General features: G+C 31.2%; 1 protein-coding gene across 2 annotated transcripts; it reads left to right on the forward strand.

The window, feature by feature from the left end:
- The first annotated feature begins 6,575 nt into the window (after window positions 1–6,575).
- Window positions 6,576–18,433, forward strand: LOC143194213 (uncharacterized). 2 transcript variants are annotated; one of them, XM_076400811.1, is made up of 11 exons: window positions 6,576–6,855; window positions 6,909–7,062; window positions 8,044–8,301; window positions 9,390–9,530; window positions 11,735–11,880; window positions 12,825–12,938; window positions 14,241–14,276; window positions 15,832–15,936; window positions 16,017–16,114; window positions 17,091–17,532; window positions 17,605–18,433. In XM_076400811.1, the coding sequence occupies exons 1-11, from the start codon at window positions 6,702–6,704 to the stop codon at window positions 18,348–18,350; spliced, it is 2,394 nt and encodes a 797-aa protein (XP_076256926.1). In that variant the 5' UTR covers window positions 6,576–6,701; the 3' UTR covers window positions 18,351–18,433. The 2 variants fall into 2 exon arrangements, with proteins under 2 accessions (XP_076256926.1, XP_076256925.1); XM_076400810.1 differs by having other exon boundaries at window positions 17,091–18,433.
- The last annotated feature ends 146 nt before the right edge of the window (window positions 18,434–18,579 follow it).

The following is an 18,579-nucleotide window of genomic DNA, read 5'->3' on the forward strand; positions in this document are numbered from 1 at the left end:
AATAAATCTATAATTAGAAATTTTTACCAACTACAAATAATAAGACAAAGTGAGTTTTCAGTACGACAATGCTCATCTACATGTCACAAAACTAATATTAATATATGTGAAAACTTATACATACCAAATATTCAATTAGAATGTTCATCAGAATGTTTGTAGGATGAGACAGTAGGATGAGACCTACAAACAGCAACTTTTGTTATAAAAGGAGGTATAATAGTTTTCAGTAGAAAATAATTATTGCGAAATGTCAAAAATTCACACATATATGACGACTTGACAGCCCATACATTATTCCTATTACTGGTTTCTTTAAAACCGCCATCTGAAACAGATGGATTATGAGCTTTCCTTTAAAGGATGAAGTAAGGTAAGTACCTCATTACATAAATATTTATGAAGACGTTCAGCAACATTAGTTTGGTAAGACATCAAAAAATAAGAGATCATAAGATCTAAATTATGGTAACTATTGCAATTATCGATGCCTGTTTTTCATGAAATCAAGTACATTAAGAGGTAAAATAAATATAAATTAATGATCTAGACCCGAGTATTATACGATAAACATGGAATTTAACATATACAATTGAATATGCAAAGTCCTATAATTTCGTAATTTAGTTTTTTAATAGTTAGAAAAAGATATTTTGTTTTGTGGCTAAAGTCACAGTATAAAGCTTTTGTGTGTAATATGTAAACTGATATTAGATAAGCTGTATAGGTGAAAAGCAAAAAAGTTTTTTCGAGAAAATCGATATAAATAACAGACACAATCTGGCCTTGGTACCTTTGTCTTGATTGTTTCTTGGTCTCTGGTGCTTTCTGATGTATCCATGTTGGGAAATGGCGTAGAAACTATTTCGGATTGCAGTTGAACATTGCTAAGCACTCCTTTAGCGAGGTGATATGTGGCGCTTAGTGCGAGCGATCGCAATAGCGCGAGTAAATTCTTCATATCCATATATTTTATATAGATAATAATGATAAAACTACTGTTCAATATTTTTAGAATAGAAATTTTAAACTGTGTTTATGTGCCTCCCTAGGATTATTCACCACATATACTATAATAAAACATTTTAGCTGTTTTTTTCTATGTTATCTACGTAATACAAAACGTGTTACTTGTTTAAATAAGTATTAAAGTGCCTATATGTGTTAAATTTTGAAACTTTTATATACATGATATTTTTTATTTGTGTACACATAGAGAATTTTAAACTAGAATGGTAATTATTGTTAATATTTTTTATGGTTTTTCTTCTGCCTTGATTAATCAGAAGAATATTTAATAATTTGCCATTTTAACACATTCTCATGTACTATTTTCAGTTCTTGTTTTTTCTTTCAGTTTTACATTGCGCTTCTTATTGTACATTCTAGATCATTCCATCATCTATATTCGAATTACCAGATATAGATACAAAACATAATATAATTTTCTCTGAGTTATGAACTCGAAACATCAGAATGTAAACAATTACGAGCACATTTACGGCAAGAAGCCGCGAATATTAATCAATCAAAACGTGTTTGGTGGACGGTTTCGTCGTGAACGACGACCAGTCGAAGAACAAAGTGAAAACGCAGAAGCACTACCGCAAAGTGAAAGTACGACCAATAATTCGCTGGCCTTGCGGGATGTTCAGCCTTGACCGCCAAATCACGTTTATGTTGGTAAATGGTAATTCGAGTTGGACGCATCTTAAGTCTAAGTGAAAAAAATTACTACGGGTAAAGGCTGCCGGTTTAACAGTGGCGCTCCTTATTCTTTATGTTATATACGATATTACGCATGAAAATTATAATGAGTACTCTTAGAAAATTATTATAATAATTCTGTAAATATTTATAGCGGTGATATTTAGTATCAGATATACTCGATTATTTTGCCGTATGGAGGGTTGCATAATTATGTCATGTTACACTGGCCAATGTGTATAAGTTATAAAATGTGAAAGGGTTCAGAATACTAAAACTATTAATTTACTTTAAAAATTGTTTTATTTTATAGAAAAAATAAATTGCCGGCTTGTTGAATGACAATATAAAGCGACACTGAGCTTTCATATCTATTAGAAAACAGGCTCACCCGTCTCACTCGTTCACCATTCAGGTAGTTTTAAAATACATGGCTGGTTATTCAGGGCCGTATTACATAACACCTTCTGAAGAAACGACCACAGGGATGTATTTGATCTCTGTTCCGTTTGAACAGCTTATAATTTTTATAGAAATAGTATTTGGGCACCGATTTATTTCTCTAGTTTGTTGTTTTTTACTGAAATATCCATGGCATCCCTCTACGGAATTGTTTTACAACTTTTGGTGACTCCAAATTTTAATTATCTACGGCTAAGGAACTAAACTATAACAATCCGCCTTTGGCAGCTTTACACCCTGAATTACAAGCTTTTATCCAAATTCCAGTAGACTATATTAATTCAGATCAACTTGGGTGCCCTTGCACACTGCGAAACAATTGCTAATCCAACGTCAACCTGCCTTTTTTCTTTGATAACTGATCTGATTTCAGTTACTTGAATTAATTCAAAACAGAACGCCCATACGATCTTCCCAGAACCCTTCTCACTATGCCAGTTATAAGATGTAAAATGATTTAGAACACAACATTTATTAATTTTTTAAAACTATTTTATTGAAAGAAAGAAGATAGGAATTGTCGAACGATGATAAAAACGACTTTAAGGGTTTTTGTCTATTAGAAAATAGAGCAAACTCACCAACAGATGAACCATGCACATAGCTATGATACCCAGGGCCATAATGGTTGCATAATATAACATAAGTCTTCAGGTCTTGCTTCCAGGTATTTTACTGCTCATTACACGAGATAGGCCGACGATCTGTGTACTGTCGGAACGCCGTCAAGTCAAGTAGATCCCCTTAGATTTAATGCCAACGTTTTTCTCAGTTTTAGAAAAAGATGTTGAATTCGACTTTTGGAATGGCCTTTATATATTCTTCAATTTGATTTTTATCTTTGTTTAATATAAAGGGCAGTTGCCTTTATAGTAATAAAAATGACGAAGTTTCAAATATTGTTCGTTGTTATATAACGTTGTAAACAAATATTGTTGAATGTTATAGTTCTTACGTCGTATCTACAGAACTGAAAAACATTGGTCTCTAAAAAGATTATGTTAAGGAGAAATTGTGTAACCCAGTGAAAAAATCAATTTAATAGGTACTGAGGAATCATTAGTCAGTTAGGCTGAAGAGTATGTATACGCACTAAAATTTTACAAGGTGGAAACTGAAAATGCAGATCGTTGGAAAGGAAGACATAAATGCCATTCAGCATCTATCTTCACCCACAGCAGCGTGCGTACGTAAAAACTGCTACTCATGTTCGAGCGCATCGTAACACGAGTTTTATTAAACGAAATAGACTGATTACTCAAAGGTTCAAACATATTTTTGTAAATAAGTCCAATATACTATTATCTGTTTTGTTCAACTTTTATTCTACCAATTTATGAAATGTGTAATGTTTAAAAACAAACACGATTATTTTGCTTTTAAACATTTTTGTTTTTAGGGAGCTTTTTGTTAATACTGCTGCGTTTTTTTAACAATCACTCCTGTATCATGCGACTAATCATCACCCCCTCCTATTGCTAAAATAATATATCAGTATCGATCTTTTGGTGATCTTCTGAATTCCATTATTTTTACTAAAATATTCATGGTTATTCTGCAGGGAACAGTTTCTAAAGTTTTGATGACTGCATATTTCAATAGCCTACGACGGAGCTACTATAGTTCATTTTTGGTAGCCATAAACCTTGAACTTGAAGCATTTGTTCAATTTCCAGTAGATTATGTTAGTTCATAGCAACTTCAGTTCCTCTTTGAAGGACTAGGGGAATTTTTAAATAATGAATGCATCAGATTCCAATAGTTTATGGCTATAGCACTCTCAATCCACCTTCTGTGAGCTTACAGCTTCACCTACGATACTTTAATCCAAACTCCGCTTAACTATGTCAAGGAATGTTACGTGTAATGGCGGAACGATTGTCAATCTACTGTCAACCCATATTATTTTCATGATGCTTGGTTACTTCTCATTCATGATGCTGGTAATTAAATTGATTTCAGCTAATTTAATGGATTCCAAAAATGATAGAATCATAATCTCCGCAGAATCTTAAAAACTGGGTCTGGTGTTAAAAAAACAATCATTCAACTAGTTTATTTTATAAAAAAAGGAGAAACTCATTTAATCGAAAACACAAACAACATTTCTGGCCCAAATATTTATATTAAATACTTACCCCTTACAAAAAAATATTTATATTTAATATATGTTGCATTAGTATGGTAGAATTCAAGATGAATTATATTGTTCTCACATTAGCATATGATGCACAGATTTTATCGATTACAAGAAAATGCACAGTTGAGTTACACTATAAATCATTTAGAGAACGTACTTTATCAATAAAAATGTCTGCAAAAATAATAAATATATGCAGCTGCAATATAGATGCAGTGTGCAAATATCATAGAAATTTCACGGTATAGGCGACCTTAGGGAAATGTTTTGTTTAGTTCAATCAACGGTAGCGCTGCGATCGCAAACTGTGATTGGCTAGTTTAAATTCCTGGTGCCGCCACTAACATGGAACGTGATTGGTTGATCAAATTGTGTGAAGTCAGCATTTTCTATGGGCGTCCATTTTTAAATTTGTTGTTTGAAGGTTTTGTTTTTGTTTAGATCATTTCTTACGTTGTGCGTATTTTCAGATTTACATTAATTACTATGGAGTAATAATATAAAAATTGATGGCAATGCGTCAGTGTATTAAAAGATGTAGTGTACCGGGTTAAAAATCTACTACGGAAATTAGACACCGTTTCCCAAAGAATGATCTCGCTCCTTTCCAAAAATGGGTTGATCAAGTAAATAGTACTAAGTTACCTGGATAAACCACAATGCAAATATATCAACGTCATGGTGTCTGTCACGGACATTTTAGTGAAAATTTTATAATTACGCTCCCTTCACGAACAGGTATTAGGGTAAATGCATATCCAACATTGTTTTTATTAGGTACATATAAAATTATCTATCTACTACATGTCTATTTATATATTGTTTGTTTATAGAAAATCAAAACCTACTTATGAAGATGTTAGTCGTATTAAAATTCAATTAATCTACCAAGTTGTTCGTATGCTGTCAGTGTGATGTCTCTACATAAAGAAGTCTTACAAGAAGGTAATAATTAAGACATCTGGATAATTACTAGTAATAGATACTACTTTTAATTGCAAAACATCCCTAAAATATTTCTAATATTTTTACTTTTTAGAACAATCAGTTTTTACTTTTTAGAACAATCAGTGTTTAATAATTTTATAGTAGAGCTATTGTGTATTTAAATTTAATTGCCTTGTTAAGAAAATATTTGTTACGGTGCCATCAATTAAAAAATGATTTGCTACTTTTAGAGGATTTATTACCTCAAAGAAATCTATTTTGTCTAAATTTAAAAATAACTACATTTGTTTAAGTAATCTTAACCAAGATTGGTCAAAGAATTTTGTTGTATCTATTAGAGGTCATGGAGGTAGAAACAGCATCTTTCACCTAGTATATTTGAGAAATCTTTAAAAGAGCACATCATCACTTCAATTTTTTCACATCACTCTCCCGGAGAAAATTGTGAAGAAAATGAATATATTAAATAACTTTTATTATTATATTATTTTTTAACGGGAGATCTAGTACCACTTGAGGTTGTTAAATCACCAGTTGAGTCTATGTTTTCAGTTTCAGAGAACTTTGCTCTGAGAATAACAAGAGTCTAATATTGTATTTTAGTCTTATTTCAGGCTATTTAACAAAACTTCTGAAAAAGAGACAACATGCAATATTTATCTCCATTCTACATCAAGTAGTTCCACAGATTCCAAAGATACTCTAAAATCTAAATATCTTTAAAAAACACATAAATTTTTAGTGTTTCAACTGTCCAATCCACAATGATTTTCAGGACCAAATTTTAAAAGTTACTATGATATGCGATTGTATTTTTGGTTTAATGAAGTTAATGCAATATCAACAGGGAAGGATTTAAAGTTTACCTTTAATATATCAAGATAAGTTAAAACTCTAATAGATCCCATAAAATTGATGGCTCTAAACAAATATGGAAAGGCGTTATAGAAGAATTATAGATATTTTAATTTTGCCTAGAATAGAGTTCATAATTTTTTTTGCTTTTTGTTTATATATATTTATTTTATTTACACTTACGTATATTTGTATAGAGTTTTATTTTAATAAATTAATTTTAAAAATTAAATTTGATTTTAATTTAAATACTATTGGCCAATACTTGTGACGTCACAAAGTAATCAGGCAAAATGGCAGACTAATCAAAGCAAGGTATTTTCCTTACAGGTTTCTACATAACTATTTTAAACTAACCAATCAAATTCATGTTGTCAGCGTCGCCAATGATTGACCTAAGCAAAACTTTGCCCCACTACTTACCATTGGAGTTGCACACCCCTAGCAAATATCCAAATAAATGTTACATTCAGTGACAATACATCATAATTTACTTGTCAGCCTGACGCGTCATAGCATTCGCTTTATGACATATTTGTTGATGAGATTAATTAAAAATTTAAGGTGCATTATGAAATAATTATGTGGGATGACAGTTGGAAAAAATACGTGGGACTTGTTGTCTCAATTAAAATGCGGTAAACCGATTAAAATCATAGTATGGAGAAATGGCGATTACTACGGGTTCGGTCGCGAAATCCTTATAAATCCTCTTTACTTGACGACATGGAATTCGATCTTAAGTATCATTTTATATTTTACCATAGTCGATAAATCAACCATTTCATTGTATTAGATTATCTGACTGAGGTGCTTCAACCCAATTTTGGTGCTGTGAGAAAATTAATCTACTTAGAAACCAGGAAGAAAGTAGAGCAGTTTAAAGATTTGAAAGCGATGGGGCAGTATGTAGCCGTTGGTACTAACAAGTTCAAATATAGAAAAAAAGCGTAAGTGGGACATATATTTGTTTATGTTTCCTTTACAATTAATTTCAATTAATCAGGCACAGTTATTAGAGAAGTCTTTGATGATATAGTAATATTTTTTATGAAGGCGAGGTACCTAAATAAATTAAACACAATAGTAACAACTTTAAAGATACACCCTGGGAGATTGTTCTTTTAGATTTATTACATTTGTGTTTTAAATCTGCTATCTCTCGTTTGATTTCATCCAATTAACCGGAATAAAATTAATTAGTTAGAGAAGAAACCGGTTGACGTTGGTTGCGCAAATACTCAAAGGATTACTTGGTGAAGCAATGGGCTTCTGGTCGGGTATGAAACAAGAACAAGTAAAGCACAAATCTTCAGTATTAGAAACTTAATACAAAAGATTATAAGCGGTTTCCTAAAGTTTTATTATTGTTTATTTTTAAAAATTGTTTTTATGCTAAAGCAGATTTGTTTGTATAAGATAAATTTTATTTGAATCCCCACATCCTAGGAAACAAGTTTAAAAAAGAGTACAAATAAAAAACTTAATATATTTTGGCAGTAAAATTTAACTCAAATGCTACAAAGATTAAACCTTAACAACACTCCAGCTTTTAAATTTGAATTGGACTTCACTACAAAAGCTGCGGAAAAATCGCAAGATATTCCCAGTTTGTGGATTCTCAGCACAAGCATCTCTGTTTAGGGTTTAAAGCCACAAAATTGACGAAAGACTGAAGTTGCTGGCAACAAACATAGCAGATAAAAATCCTTAGTGCCATTTTATATCGCCGTTCAATACATCGCCTCTACTTTACATAAAATAAAATAATTTTTAAAATAATTTAATAGATTTTATATTTCATGTTTGATAACATTAATACTTCATTAAAGATGGTTCCCCTCTAACACTACTGTAAAATAATAAATTAGAGGAATATCCATATATATATATATATATATATATATATACAAAATATTAAATATTTTTAGATATGGCACCGAACAAAAGACACATTTCATTAAAAGAGAAAAGTACCAAGAGGCAAAATTATGCGACTCAACTGAGTCTCTTTTAAATTTTATGGCAACAACTCATAAAAATTTGAGAACAGTCATTTATGTGATGGTATCAGGTAGAATATATCAGGAAGCTTGTAAGGTAGTGTTAACTCAGTTAGATTTAACTCACTGGAACATGGTCTTGAAGTACTTAGCTAAAATATTGGATGTTCCTGAAGGTATTGAATGGTAAGATACTATATTTTCCTGTTTAATAAATTAAATCAATAAATAGCTTCTACAATATTTTACATAATGTGTATATTACTACGACAATTGACTGATAACCATTGAGACTGAAAATTTCTCTTGTAATTAATAGATGCCACTTGTGATCAAAAAGAAGGCCTTCACAAAAAATGAAAACATAGTGGTGGGAGTATCAGATGCATTAGAATATAATATGTATATGTATAAAATATTATCATCAATGTGTAAGATATGGTTACTACATAGACTACTTTGGTGGAAAACATTGAGATTGTTTTAAAATTTATAATAACCGAATCCCGCCAAGGACAAGGTCAAAAATCCAATCAATTGTATGCAATGAATCAGATAGATGTAAAAACAAAGATATGAACATTTATACTCATTGGGAAAAACTGATATGAATCAGGCTTGTTAACAACTAGCTTTAATATGCAGTTTGTCAGCTCTGGGGGTGTGAGATTTATATCACATTTGATATGTGTGGGTAATATCATGGCAAAAATGTACCTTGTTTATGTTGCAACACTCTCTATCCTGATAATCCGGAAGAAATATACATTGTTTTATACTTATACATCGACGGTTCCTAAAAAAACTCCCCGGTGTACATTTTATATTGACTTAGAATTATTTGAAATTATTCGTATTGAGTTTCTCCCTTCAAATATATTAATTAAATATTTCATCAGTCTTTTAGGCTCAATAAAATAGTAATACACCAGATGTAATGTAAAATTAATTGGCTTAAATAAATTAGTAATGTGAAATTTCTTTTAATCGAGTTTTAGGTCATGTTTTGATTACCAATTCTTCTAACTGAAGACCTATGATCTGGCCGGATAGTATTTTTTTTACGAAGTTGCATTGCATCAATTTATCTAACTAAAGCCGGGAAGTTACAAGCAGCATCAAAATTTATTTTTACATCTTATACATAATTAAAGTACTTGTTAGGTTAACTAAGTACAATTATGAATTAAAACTTGGTGTTTTGATTTTTAATATAACTCTCTGAAGTGCTGCTTATTATTTTGTTTACTAATATCCCATTCAATATTTCTTAGCCTCTGTGCGCCATCAGGACATATAATTGAAAGCGGAATATGTTTGGAACATGGTGGATTATATATAGCTTTGCCATTTATGGCAAAATTTATTAAAAAGGATTACGTCGGACAATTTCATCAACAAATGGCATTAAAAAGGTAAGATATATACGTGCGTGTTATTCCTATATTTGCAACTCATCTGTGCTCGATACTATTATATATAGACATACATTGTAGTGTTAAGCTTATACATTAATAAATCAATAATTTTTCAGAAACACCCGCAATATTACAATAATTTTTCAAAAAATTAATTTATTATTAACACCGATCTCACATATCCGCCATTAGTTTACTGCTAACAATTATTAGAATTTATACACTCTAGTTTATCCAGCGACAACTAATACTTCCGTTCTTCATTCACGCATCCCACATGTTCGCTAGGTTTAGTCCTCTTTAGTCTGTGAGTGTCATCCATGCAGTAGCTGAAGTGGGTTTTCATGGAGGTGTAGCCTGCTTTCGTATCTCCCATCAAACCTTCAATTTATTTCTTAGATTGGAGACATTTTTAGGTCACGTTGGAATCTTGCATTGCCAACATACCAAGTTGTGTCCACTTCGTTCCCTGTTTTCCTTACGTTGCTATCTTGGATATACCCCCACATCTCTATACCATATAACAGGTCAATTGAAAAGTGGCGGACCTCACACATAGATGGCGCAACTAGAATTAAATACATATGTTTTTAGTTAGCCCTAATCTTCTAAAGATGCGTGTATAAATATGAAAGCTATCGGATCATTAGTTTGTGAATTATAGCATTTTGAGTGAAGCAACATTTGGTATTGTGAAAAAAATGGATAAAAAGTAATGTCGCCTGTTGATCAAATATTGCTTTTTGAGGGGAAAAAATATAGTTGAAGCAAAAGATTTGCTTGATGCCGAGTTTCCGGACAATGCTCCAGGAAAATCAACCATCAATGATTGGTATGCTATGTTTAGATGTGGTGAAATGAGCACCGAAGACGGTGAACGAAGTGGACGCCCAAAAGAGGTTGTTACCGACGAAATCATTAAAAATATCCACAAAATGATTTTAAATGACCGTAAATTGAAATAGAATGAAATAGAACGAATATTTGTGTATGAGAAAGCTCTTTGAGAAGGGGGTGCCGCGCAAGCTCACTTTTGACCAAAAACAGTAATTCGAGTGGACTGCACACGATGAACCCAGTCCAAAGCGTGGGAAAACGCAACAGTTGTCTGGCAAGTTTATGGCGTCTCTATTTTGGTATGCGTATGGAATAATTTTCATTGACTATCTTGAAAAAAGAAGGACCATCAACAGCGAATATTACATAGCGTTGTAGGATCGTTTGAGGGACGAAATCGCTGGAAACGGCCGCATTTGAAGAAAAAGAAGGTGCTGCTTCACCAAGACAATGCATAGTGTCATAAGTCAGTGAAAACGATGGCAAAAATTCATGAATTGGGCTTCCAATCGCTTCTTCATCCACCGTATTCTCCAGATCTGGCCCCCAGCGACTATGTCCTGTTCTCAGATCTCAAAAGAATGCTCGCTGGGAAGAAATTTTCGTCGAATGAAGAGGTGATCGCCGAAACCTATTTTGAAGCAAAGGACAAATCGTACTACAAAAATGGTATCGAAAATTTGGAGGGTCGCTATAATTAATGTATCACCCTTGAAGGCAATTATGTTGAATAAAGAACTAATTTTGCCAAAAAAAATAGTTTTACTATGGTAGGCGAGGGACTTTTCAATTGATCTATTAGCCATATTAGTTTGAATAACGGATTGTAGATTAGTATCTTAATGTGAATTGTTATTTTAAATTTTCTTCCATGGAACCAATACAGCTATTTATATTTTATTTTGAGTTCGATTAATATTTCATAATAAGTAATATGCGATTGGTTTGCTGGAATAAACATGTGCGAAGGTTCTTATTTATTATTAGTAGATTTAGATTAGATTCAAGTGATACAATGCACTGTATGGTGACAGAATATTTTTTAACAATGCTGCTTATTTATTTGATACCGAATTTGTATGTGGTTATGTTAATATCTACAATGATCTGCAAAAAATTAATTCATTTAAAGAGAATATTAATTTATATAGCAACCTGGAGAATGACGCTATAGATAAATTACAATATTGAATAATTAGATTGAAAGAATATTTTAATATTAAGCCATCTAGAGCAGTCCAACTGAAATGGTTTCTCTTAATTAACTGGTTACACTTTCACCAATAAAGGAATAAATATTAAGCAATGCCAATTGAATCATATGCAATTATTTAAGAATAAAATTTTAATTTTGTTATTTTTAGATCCAAACCCGCCTCTCTGCCTAAGAAAAGACTAAAGATTTCTTTAAAAATCAAAAAGGAAAAACCAAAAATACAGCCTGATATTAAACACTGCGTAAGCAAAAAATGTTTAACTGAAGAATGTTTATCCAAGAAGGTCCCCCGAGGTTAGTAAAAATACACAGTAGAAATTCTTTAAGCTTTAACGACGACTTCATAAATATTAACGACAGTTTCATAATTTAACAATTAATGAATAATATTCTTCATTTGAGACTAAAACAATCTATTTTGCCAATATGTCATTCAATCACTATATGTCAACAAGATTTGATCGTATTATGATTTGCTCGATTTTATATTTGTGTTTTGAGTTAATTTTCTTACAATTAAACTGAAAGAAAAACGCAGTTCAAATTGATATTAAAATGATGTTAAAACATCTTAAAATTAAAAAATAATATCATGGTAATACCATCATTTATATCTGCTTATTTAGTAATATTTCCATTTAACAAGTGTGACAAAAGTGACAAGAATGATAGATCTATTCAAAGTTATTTTGTACATACGTCATCTAAATCTGTGACGTCAAAGCATTGCAGTGTTGTCGCATCAACTCTGAGTTTTTGCTCAGTTTGGCCTTGACATACAAAAAAATTCTAATCTGAATAAAATAATTGAACAAAAATGTTATCAAATATAATTTATTTTAACATTATAGTACATCTAAAAACTGCAGTGAATTTTACAACAACAATTGTTTATAGGTTAGAGTTATAACTACTTATCACTTTTGGTTTCAAGAATTTTGCATACTTCTGACAACCGGCGATTTTGATAGGCACATTTATTTACCTGTTTGAACCAACCAGATAGCATGGTGTCTCTTTTTAACTAGAATAAAATGAGAAGGAAAATATTGATTTTAAATATCTTGATGACCTATGTACAAAAGAACTTTAAATAGACTCTATATATTTTCATTCTTTGTTCGCTATCAAAAATACCTTTCTCTAAATATAAACTATTATCTATATAGTGATTTCTCAGTGTCAATTCAGTATTCTATATTCTAACTATAATTATGGTCATATACTGTATGTTTCAGTTGATGTCAGACAAGTTGCAAAATTCGTTGACAATCTGATTGCGGAGGGTGTTAACAAATTGGAGAAAAACGATTTACCAGCAAGCGTATTAAAAGCAGACAAATTAAGAAAAGGTAAATGCTTTCAAATCTATTTAATATGAGTTACGTGAAAAAATAATCCACATTTTTTAAACGGTATTTTGTTGAAGAACATGTTACATCAACCCTCCGTTTAGTTAATTTATTTAAAATGGCAACGCTAATGAAAATACCTATATACAATTTTGGCTCTGACGATCAAATGAGTTCCAATGTAATAATTTAGTATCTTCACCAGTTGACGTGACATTTTATGTTGAATTATATACGTTTCACCACCATAAAATTATTTATAATAGTAATAAAATATATTCATAAATAAGCACAGCGACATCATTGAAACAAAATTTAAAAAGGAACTCCACCCAAAAAATGAATGGTCCATTATATTTTCAACTATTGTGTTATCACAAATAAATTGTCTCCGCTACATGCCGTCTAAATTATTGGAACATCATAGCAATCATACACTTTTATGACATTCGAATATACAAAAATAAAGGTGTTATTATAACAATTAATATAAAAAAGAAAAATGAAAAAGAGGGAAAATATTGTACCGAAATTCTCGCAAATATCTGTTTTAGCATTCCTCCATGGCTTGGATATTGTTGCACTGATTATTACCAAGATAATTCAGTGTTTTTCGTGATAAGTCCTGTTTTAAATTTAGAAAAATGACCATGATTCATATTCTCATGAATATGTAGTACCTTGGAACTGATCAATATGATAGTAGGTTCAAAGTTGCGGTCCGTGGCTCGGAGCCTATGTTTTACCGTAGGTCCATTCCAAATAAAGTCTGGTTGCAAAAAAAGATGATCAGGCTATGCTTAGAATGGATACCATCTTGAGAAACTTAGAAATTGCGCTAGAAATAAAGGACTGCAAAGCAAAATTATTTAAGAACTTAAAAAACTTAAAAAAAACAAAGGTTTTTCTTAGTTAGCTCGAATAACTAGTCAGTTAAGTCGTGCGTTGATCGAAAATATTTTATATCAATTTAATATAATTATTTTATTCAATGAAAATTACTTTATAAAATATTCAATATTTTATATTTAAATGTTACAAGCATGAGCATTAGTTTTTAACCGTCCAAACTTTATCAATTAAGATTACTTCTTGCTACTTACACGTAATTTCAAATCATGATTTATTAATAATAGCAATATTATCATATTTTGCTCAGTTAGTTTTAAACCTTACTTATTTTCCATTTAAACTTTACGGCATATTCTTTTATATAAAATTCAAAATTACGCAAACTTAGTTAAGAGAATATTTTTATGAAATTATTGCTTTCAGCTAATCTGTGTATTGATTATTTTTCAGGTGCCATTACAGCCCGTAAATACAACAGCTTTTTAGGTAAATCATTTAAAATTAACATAATAATATCCTAATATTTCCATATATAATATGGGGATTTCTTTTATAACATCTTTATTAGATACGCTTAGTACAATCTTAAGTTACAATTAATTTATTACTACTTTTCCTATGTACTTGGATTAATTAACAAGCAACACGAGTGCGAGAAAATACATCAATATGTATTCCTCAATTATTAAATTATAATAACTTATAGCTATAGTTTCCACTAAAGGTATACACTTTATATTAGTTCGTATGGTTTTGTTCGCTTCAATCTCCTGACATTCTGCGCGCTGTCCAGCAGTTGTATTGCTTCCACGTTAGTATGATTTAGTAATCTTCTTTCGTGTTTCAAGACGAAATCTTGGATAACTTCGCAAATCCATTTGATTTCCAGGTCATCGTGCAGTTCTTCATTAGTTACGTAGCGATAGGCATTGGTAATCAATCGAAGAACCTTGTTTTGACAGCGTTGTATGACAGTTGATTTAAATTTTTAGTGCAACCCCATATTTGCACCCCATAGGTCCAAATTGGCTTTATAATTGTATTTAGATCAACCTCTTTGATTTTAGATCAAGTTGAGAGTATCTTCCGACTAACCAGTATTGTTGTTTTATTTTGGTTCTAATGTGTTGTGCTTTTTGTCTAACGTGATGCTTCCAATTTAATCTACCGTCAAGATGGATTCCAAGGTATAGCTGATTCTGCTTGAGGAATCGGGTATCCATTGAGTGATATAATTAAATTTTTATTAATTCGCCTCAATGTAAAATTAACGTGGGCAGATTTGGAGCTATTAGGTTGAATTTTCCAATCTTTCGTCCATTAGTAAATTTTGTTGACTGCCACTTACACTTTTTCTATTGCCCTAGGCAGAGATATATCTTTTGCCATAATAATTGTGCCATCAGCAAAGGTTCCAAGCAGTGTTTCTTTTGTTGTTGGAATGTCAGCAGTATAGAGCAGATACAGGAAAGTTCCTAAGATGCTACCTTGTGGCACTCCAGCCGAGATATTTTTAAATATCGAGAATGCCATTTCGTGCGATACTCTAAATTTTCTTTCGAATAAATATTTTGTGGATGCCTTACAAAAACTAGTAGAACCAAATATTACGAGTGTCACTGTTGAGTCATTATTTTTTTATCGCTGACATATAAAACGGCCAAGAGAAAAATAAATTAGATAATATGTCAATTCTTTATATTTTCATAGTATTCTTTGATAATAGCTGGTTGGATATTTTTAAATCATGGAAGGGAAGCAGCGTATTTGAAATTAAAAAAATAAAGCCTGAATCAATTTTTCCGTTTATATTATTAGTTTTTTAACCGCTGTTTATTTATTTTTTATATATAAGACTCCAATTGGCGGATTTATGAACAATTTTAAACATAAAAAATTAACAATATTGAGTTTACTGTCATCATATTGTCAACAAAATCATGTACTCATAAATCCCAACGAAAAACTGTTTCCATTATTATAAACCGAATCATCTTTTAATTTAGTATTTATGATATAATTCTTCTAACGAAATTTTCAGCCAATTTTGAACACAGACATAATAGTTCAGCCCCCAAAACCTATACGACATTTGCAGAAATTGCAGAGAGAAATCAAGTTGGCTCGAGAGAGTCATCAGAGCTAAGTAAGTTAAAGTATCATACTTAAAAATACTATTTTATATGGTTAAATGATGTTTTTGTATTAAATTTTATATCATAATAGGCTATTCCCGTATAGATCTCCACAGAAGCTCTAGTTTGATTAAGAAAAATGTTAACTTTGGTTCGAGCATTGAACCCAATCAAGTTCTAGCTGATGAAGTGAGTTAACTTATTTTTGTTTACTCTAAAATATATTTTGACTTCCATAATATTACTAACTATAGACACATTTTTATAAATCTCGATTACTATACTTAAATGGCTTTTTGCAAGAGTCTACATACTATTTTTTTATTTTACGAGTCACAAATTGATTTCATAACATGGGTTATAAATTTATGTAGTTTCAATACATTTATTTATTTATTACGATATAATATTTTTATGTTAGACCCATTTGTATAACATTGTTTTCTGCATTTACTGCATCTAACAGGGTTATTAGGTCAAAAAGTTAAATTTTCGTTATTTTCGTTATTATATTTTTTTAAATGTTTCATTTTGTTCAATATTTTTTTTAATAACAGTTCAATAATAATTCATCGGCTAAGGTAGTTGTTTCGAAGATGAAGCACCATTTATCTATTTATAGACTATATTTCGCCAGTCTGAAAGGCAAGGAACAGACCCTTTTCGGCTTACAAAAGACCTTACAAGTAATTTCCGTCATTTTGTCATTTTTGACTTTTAAAAGCTATTTCAGCTTTAGAGTAGTGGATGCTTTGGAAATTTATGGATTCAATTGAAACCTTCACACCCTGACGCAGCAAAATCAGCCTTGTTTCAAAAATGACAAAATTAAATATAATAAAAAGATATTACAAAATATTTCGAAACTGTAAAACAAAATACAAAAAATAACTAATTTCAAACTAAAAATTTGCAGATACATTTTAAATCAAGGCATCGGATAAAAAGATGTTGTACTTTCAGCACTCTGATATCTCCTAGGCATACACAAATATGGCCCCAAACCCCATTTAAGATCCCTTTCTAAGTATACTAATGGGAAAACTGTTGCCAAAATCATCAAACTTATATTTTATGTTTAATCCTTCGATTTTTCTTCAAGAGATATCACTGATTAAAATACATTCAAGAACCTATTTTTAACTTCTCATATTATTTATTTCAGGCATCGGTAATTGAAGTAGAAGGTGAAGATACTACCGGACATAAACAATCTTCAAGCCACACTAGAATGAAGAAATTCAGTTCCTTAAGAGATAGTATTTATCTTCCTAGATCAGAAGCGTTGATGTCGAGTTCTAAAATTATGAGCCTCCAGTCGGTTAAAGAAGACGAAGATGATGCGGAAGATGTTGATAAAAATAAAATGAATAATAAGGAATTTGGCGCTATCAAGGTTCAAGTAAATAATTGCTGTAAACAATATGGTTATTTGCCTGATCAGAGGAGCCATGATAGTGTGATAAACAGCAATACTAAGAGAGATAAAGATAACTTCAAAAAGACCAGTCACGAAGAAATTCGTCTTTCGAGTATAGCCATTCAAAATACCAATAGAGAGAGCCAAGACGGAGATGGTGAACTTAGAAGTATCTTCAAAATTCAAGGTAATAAACAGAGCTCTTATGAGAGTCGGCCTACATTACAAGACGATAACGAGAAACGTGTGATTATTTCAGACCTGAGCGAGACCTCCTCAGATAATCGACAATTCCCAAAACCCTCCATTCCAAAAGTACTAAAAATGAAAATGGTTGAGAGCAGATTATCAGAAGTATCAGATAATTCAGTTCGTCTCTCAGATAATAACAATAACATGCAAAGTAGTAAGAATATGTCGATTATTTCTGATATATCCAAGAATACTGAAAAAAGCTCAGACAAAAGCATGGATAAGTTAACAGACAATATTGAACAATCACAGGAAACAATTTCCAGCTCGAACCAAATAATCAAAAGTAGTTTGAGTAATATGAGAGATGACAGCAATAACAAAAGTGTAAATAAAATAAATAGTACAGACAGGGAAGAAAAAAGTTCGTCAATTAACTATGATAAAATGGTTGAAACACCAGAATCTAATGACATTCAGAATATGATTATTATAGAAGATAAATCGACTTCAGATGAATCTACAAGTAGTACATCATCCAGTACAGAGAAGTCCCAAAATACTCTGGCAAATTATTCAGAAAATTTAGTTAAAAAAGAGAAAAGCCAATCTACAAGTACACCTTCAGACAAAATGACCATGTTCGAGTCTAATAAGGATCTCGTTCTGGAAAAAGTAGATAAATCATCTCAGTCCAAAGAGAGCACACAATCCGTTGACACAGATGATGACAGCCATTGGAATTGTTTAAAAGATAACATCATATCTGTTGCTTGCAGTGAAATTTGCATCAGGATTTGTAAAAAGAAATGATTGGCAAATGTCACAACTTCAGCCGTTCCCACATCATTGTTGGTCTTTGTATAAAGTGCTTACAATAAAAGTGTTTCCTAGTCTTTTGTTAATTATTATTAATGTTAGTTTTGTCTGGCATCACCCACTGAATAGTGAATCTCTGATATACTGGAAGTGACGTAACAATACAATAAGCCGAAAACGACTGGGTTATTCGGTATTGGATCATAAGAGTGAGATTGTTATG

Source organism: Rhynchophorus ferrugineus, unplaced genomic scaffold (genome assembly GCF_030347505.1).
Source record: "Rhynchophorus ferrugineus isolate W39M unplaced genomic scaffold, kcgeb_rfMv2 rfM3, whole genome shotgun sequence".
Classification (NCBI taxonomy): Eukaryota; Metazoa; Arthropoda; class Insecta; order Coleoptera; family Curculionidae; genus Rhynchophorus; species Rhynchophorus ferrugineus.

Coding starts and splice junctions, on each gene's coding strand:
- LOC143194213 (XM_076400810.1), top strand. CDS start 6,702: ATGACAGTTGGAAAAAATACGTGGGACTTGTTGTCTCAATTAAAATGC. Junction 8,302..9,389: donor GTTCCTGAAGGTATTGAATG/GTAAGATACTAT, acceptor AATATTTCTTAG/CCTCTGTGCGCCATCAGGAC. Junction 9,531..11,734: donor CAACAAATGGCATTAAAAAG/GTAAGATATATA, acceptor TGTTATTTTTAG/ATCCAAACCCGCCTCTCTGC.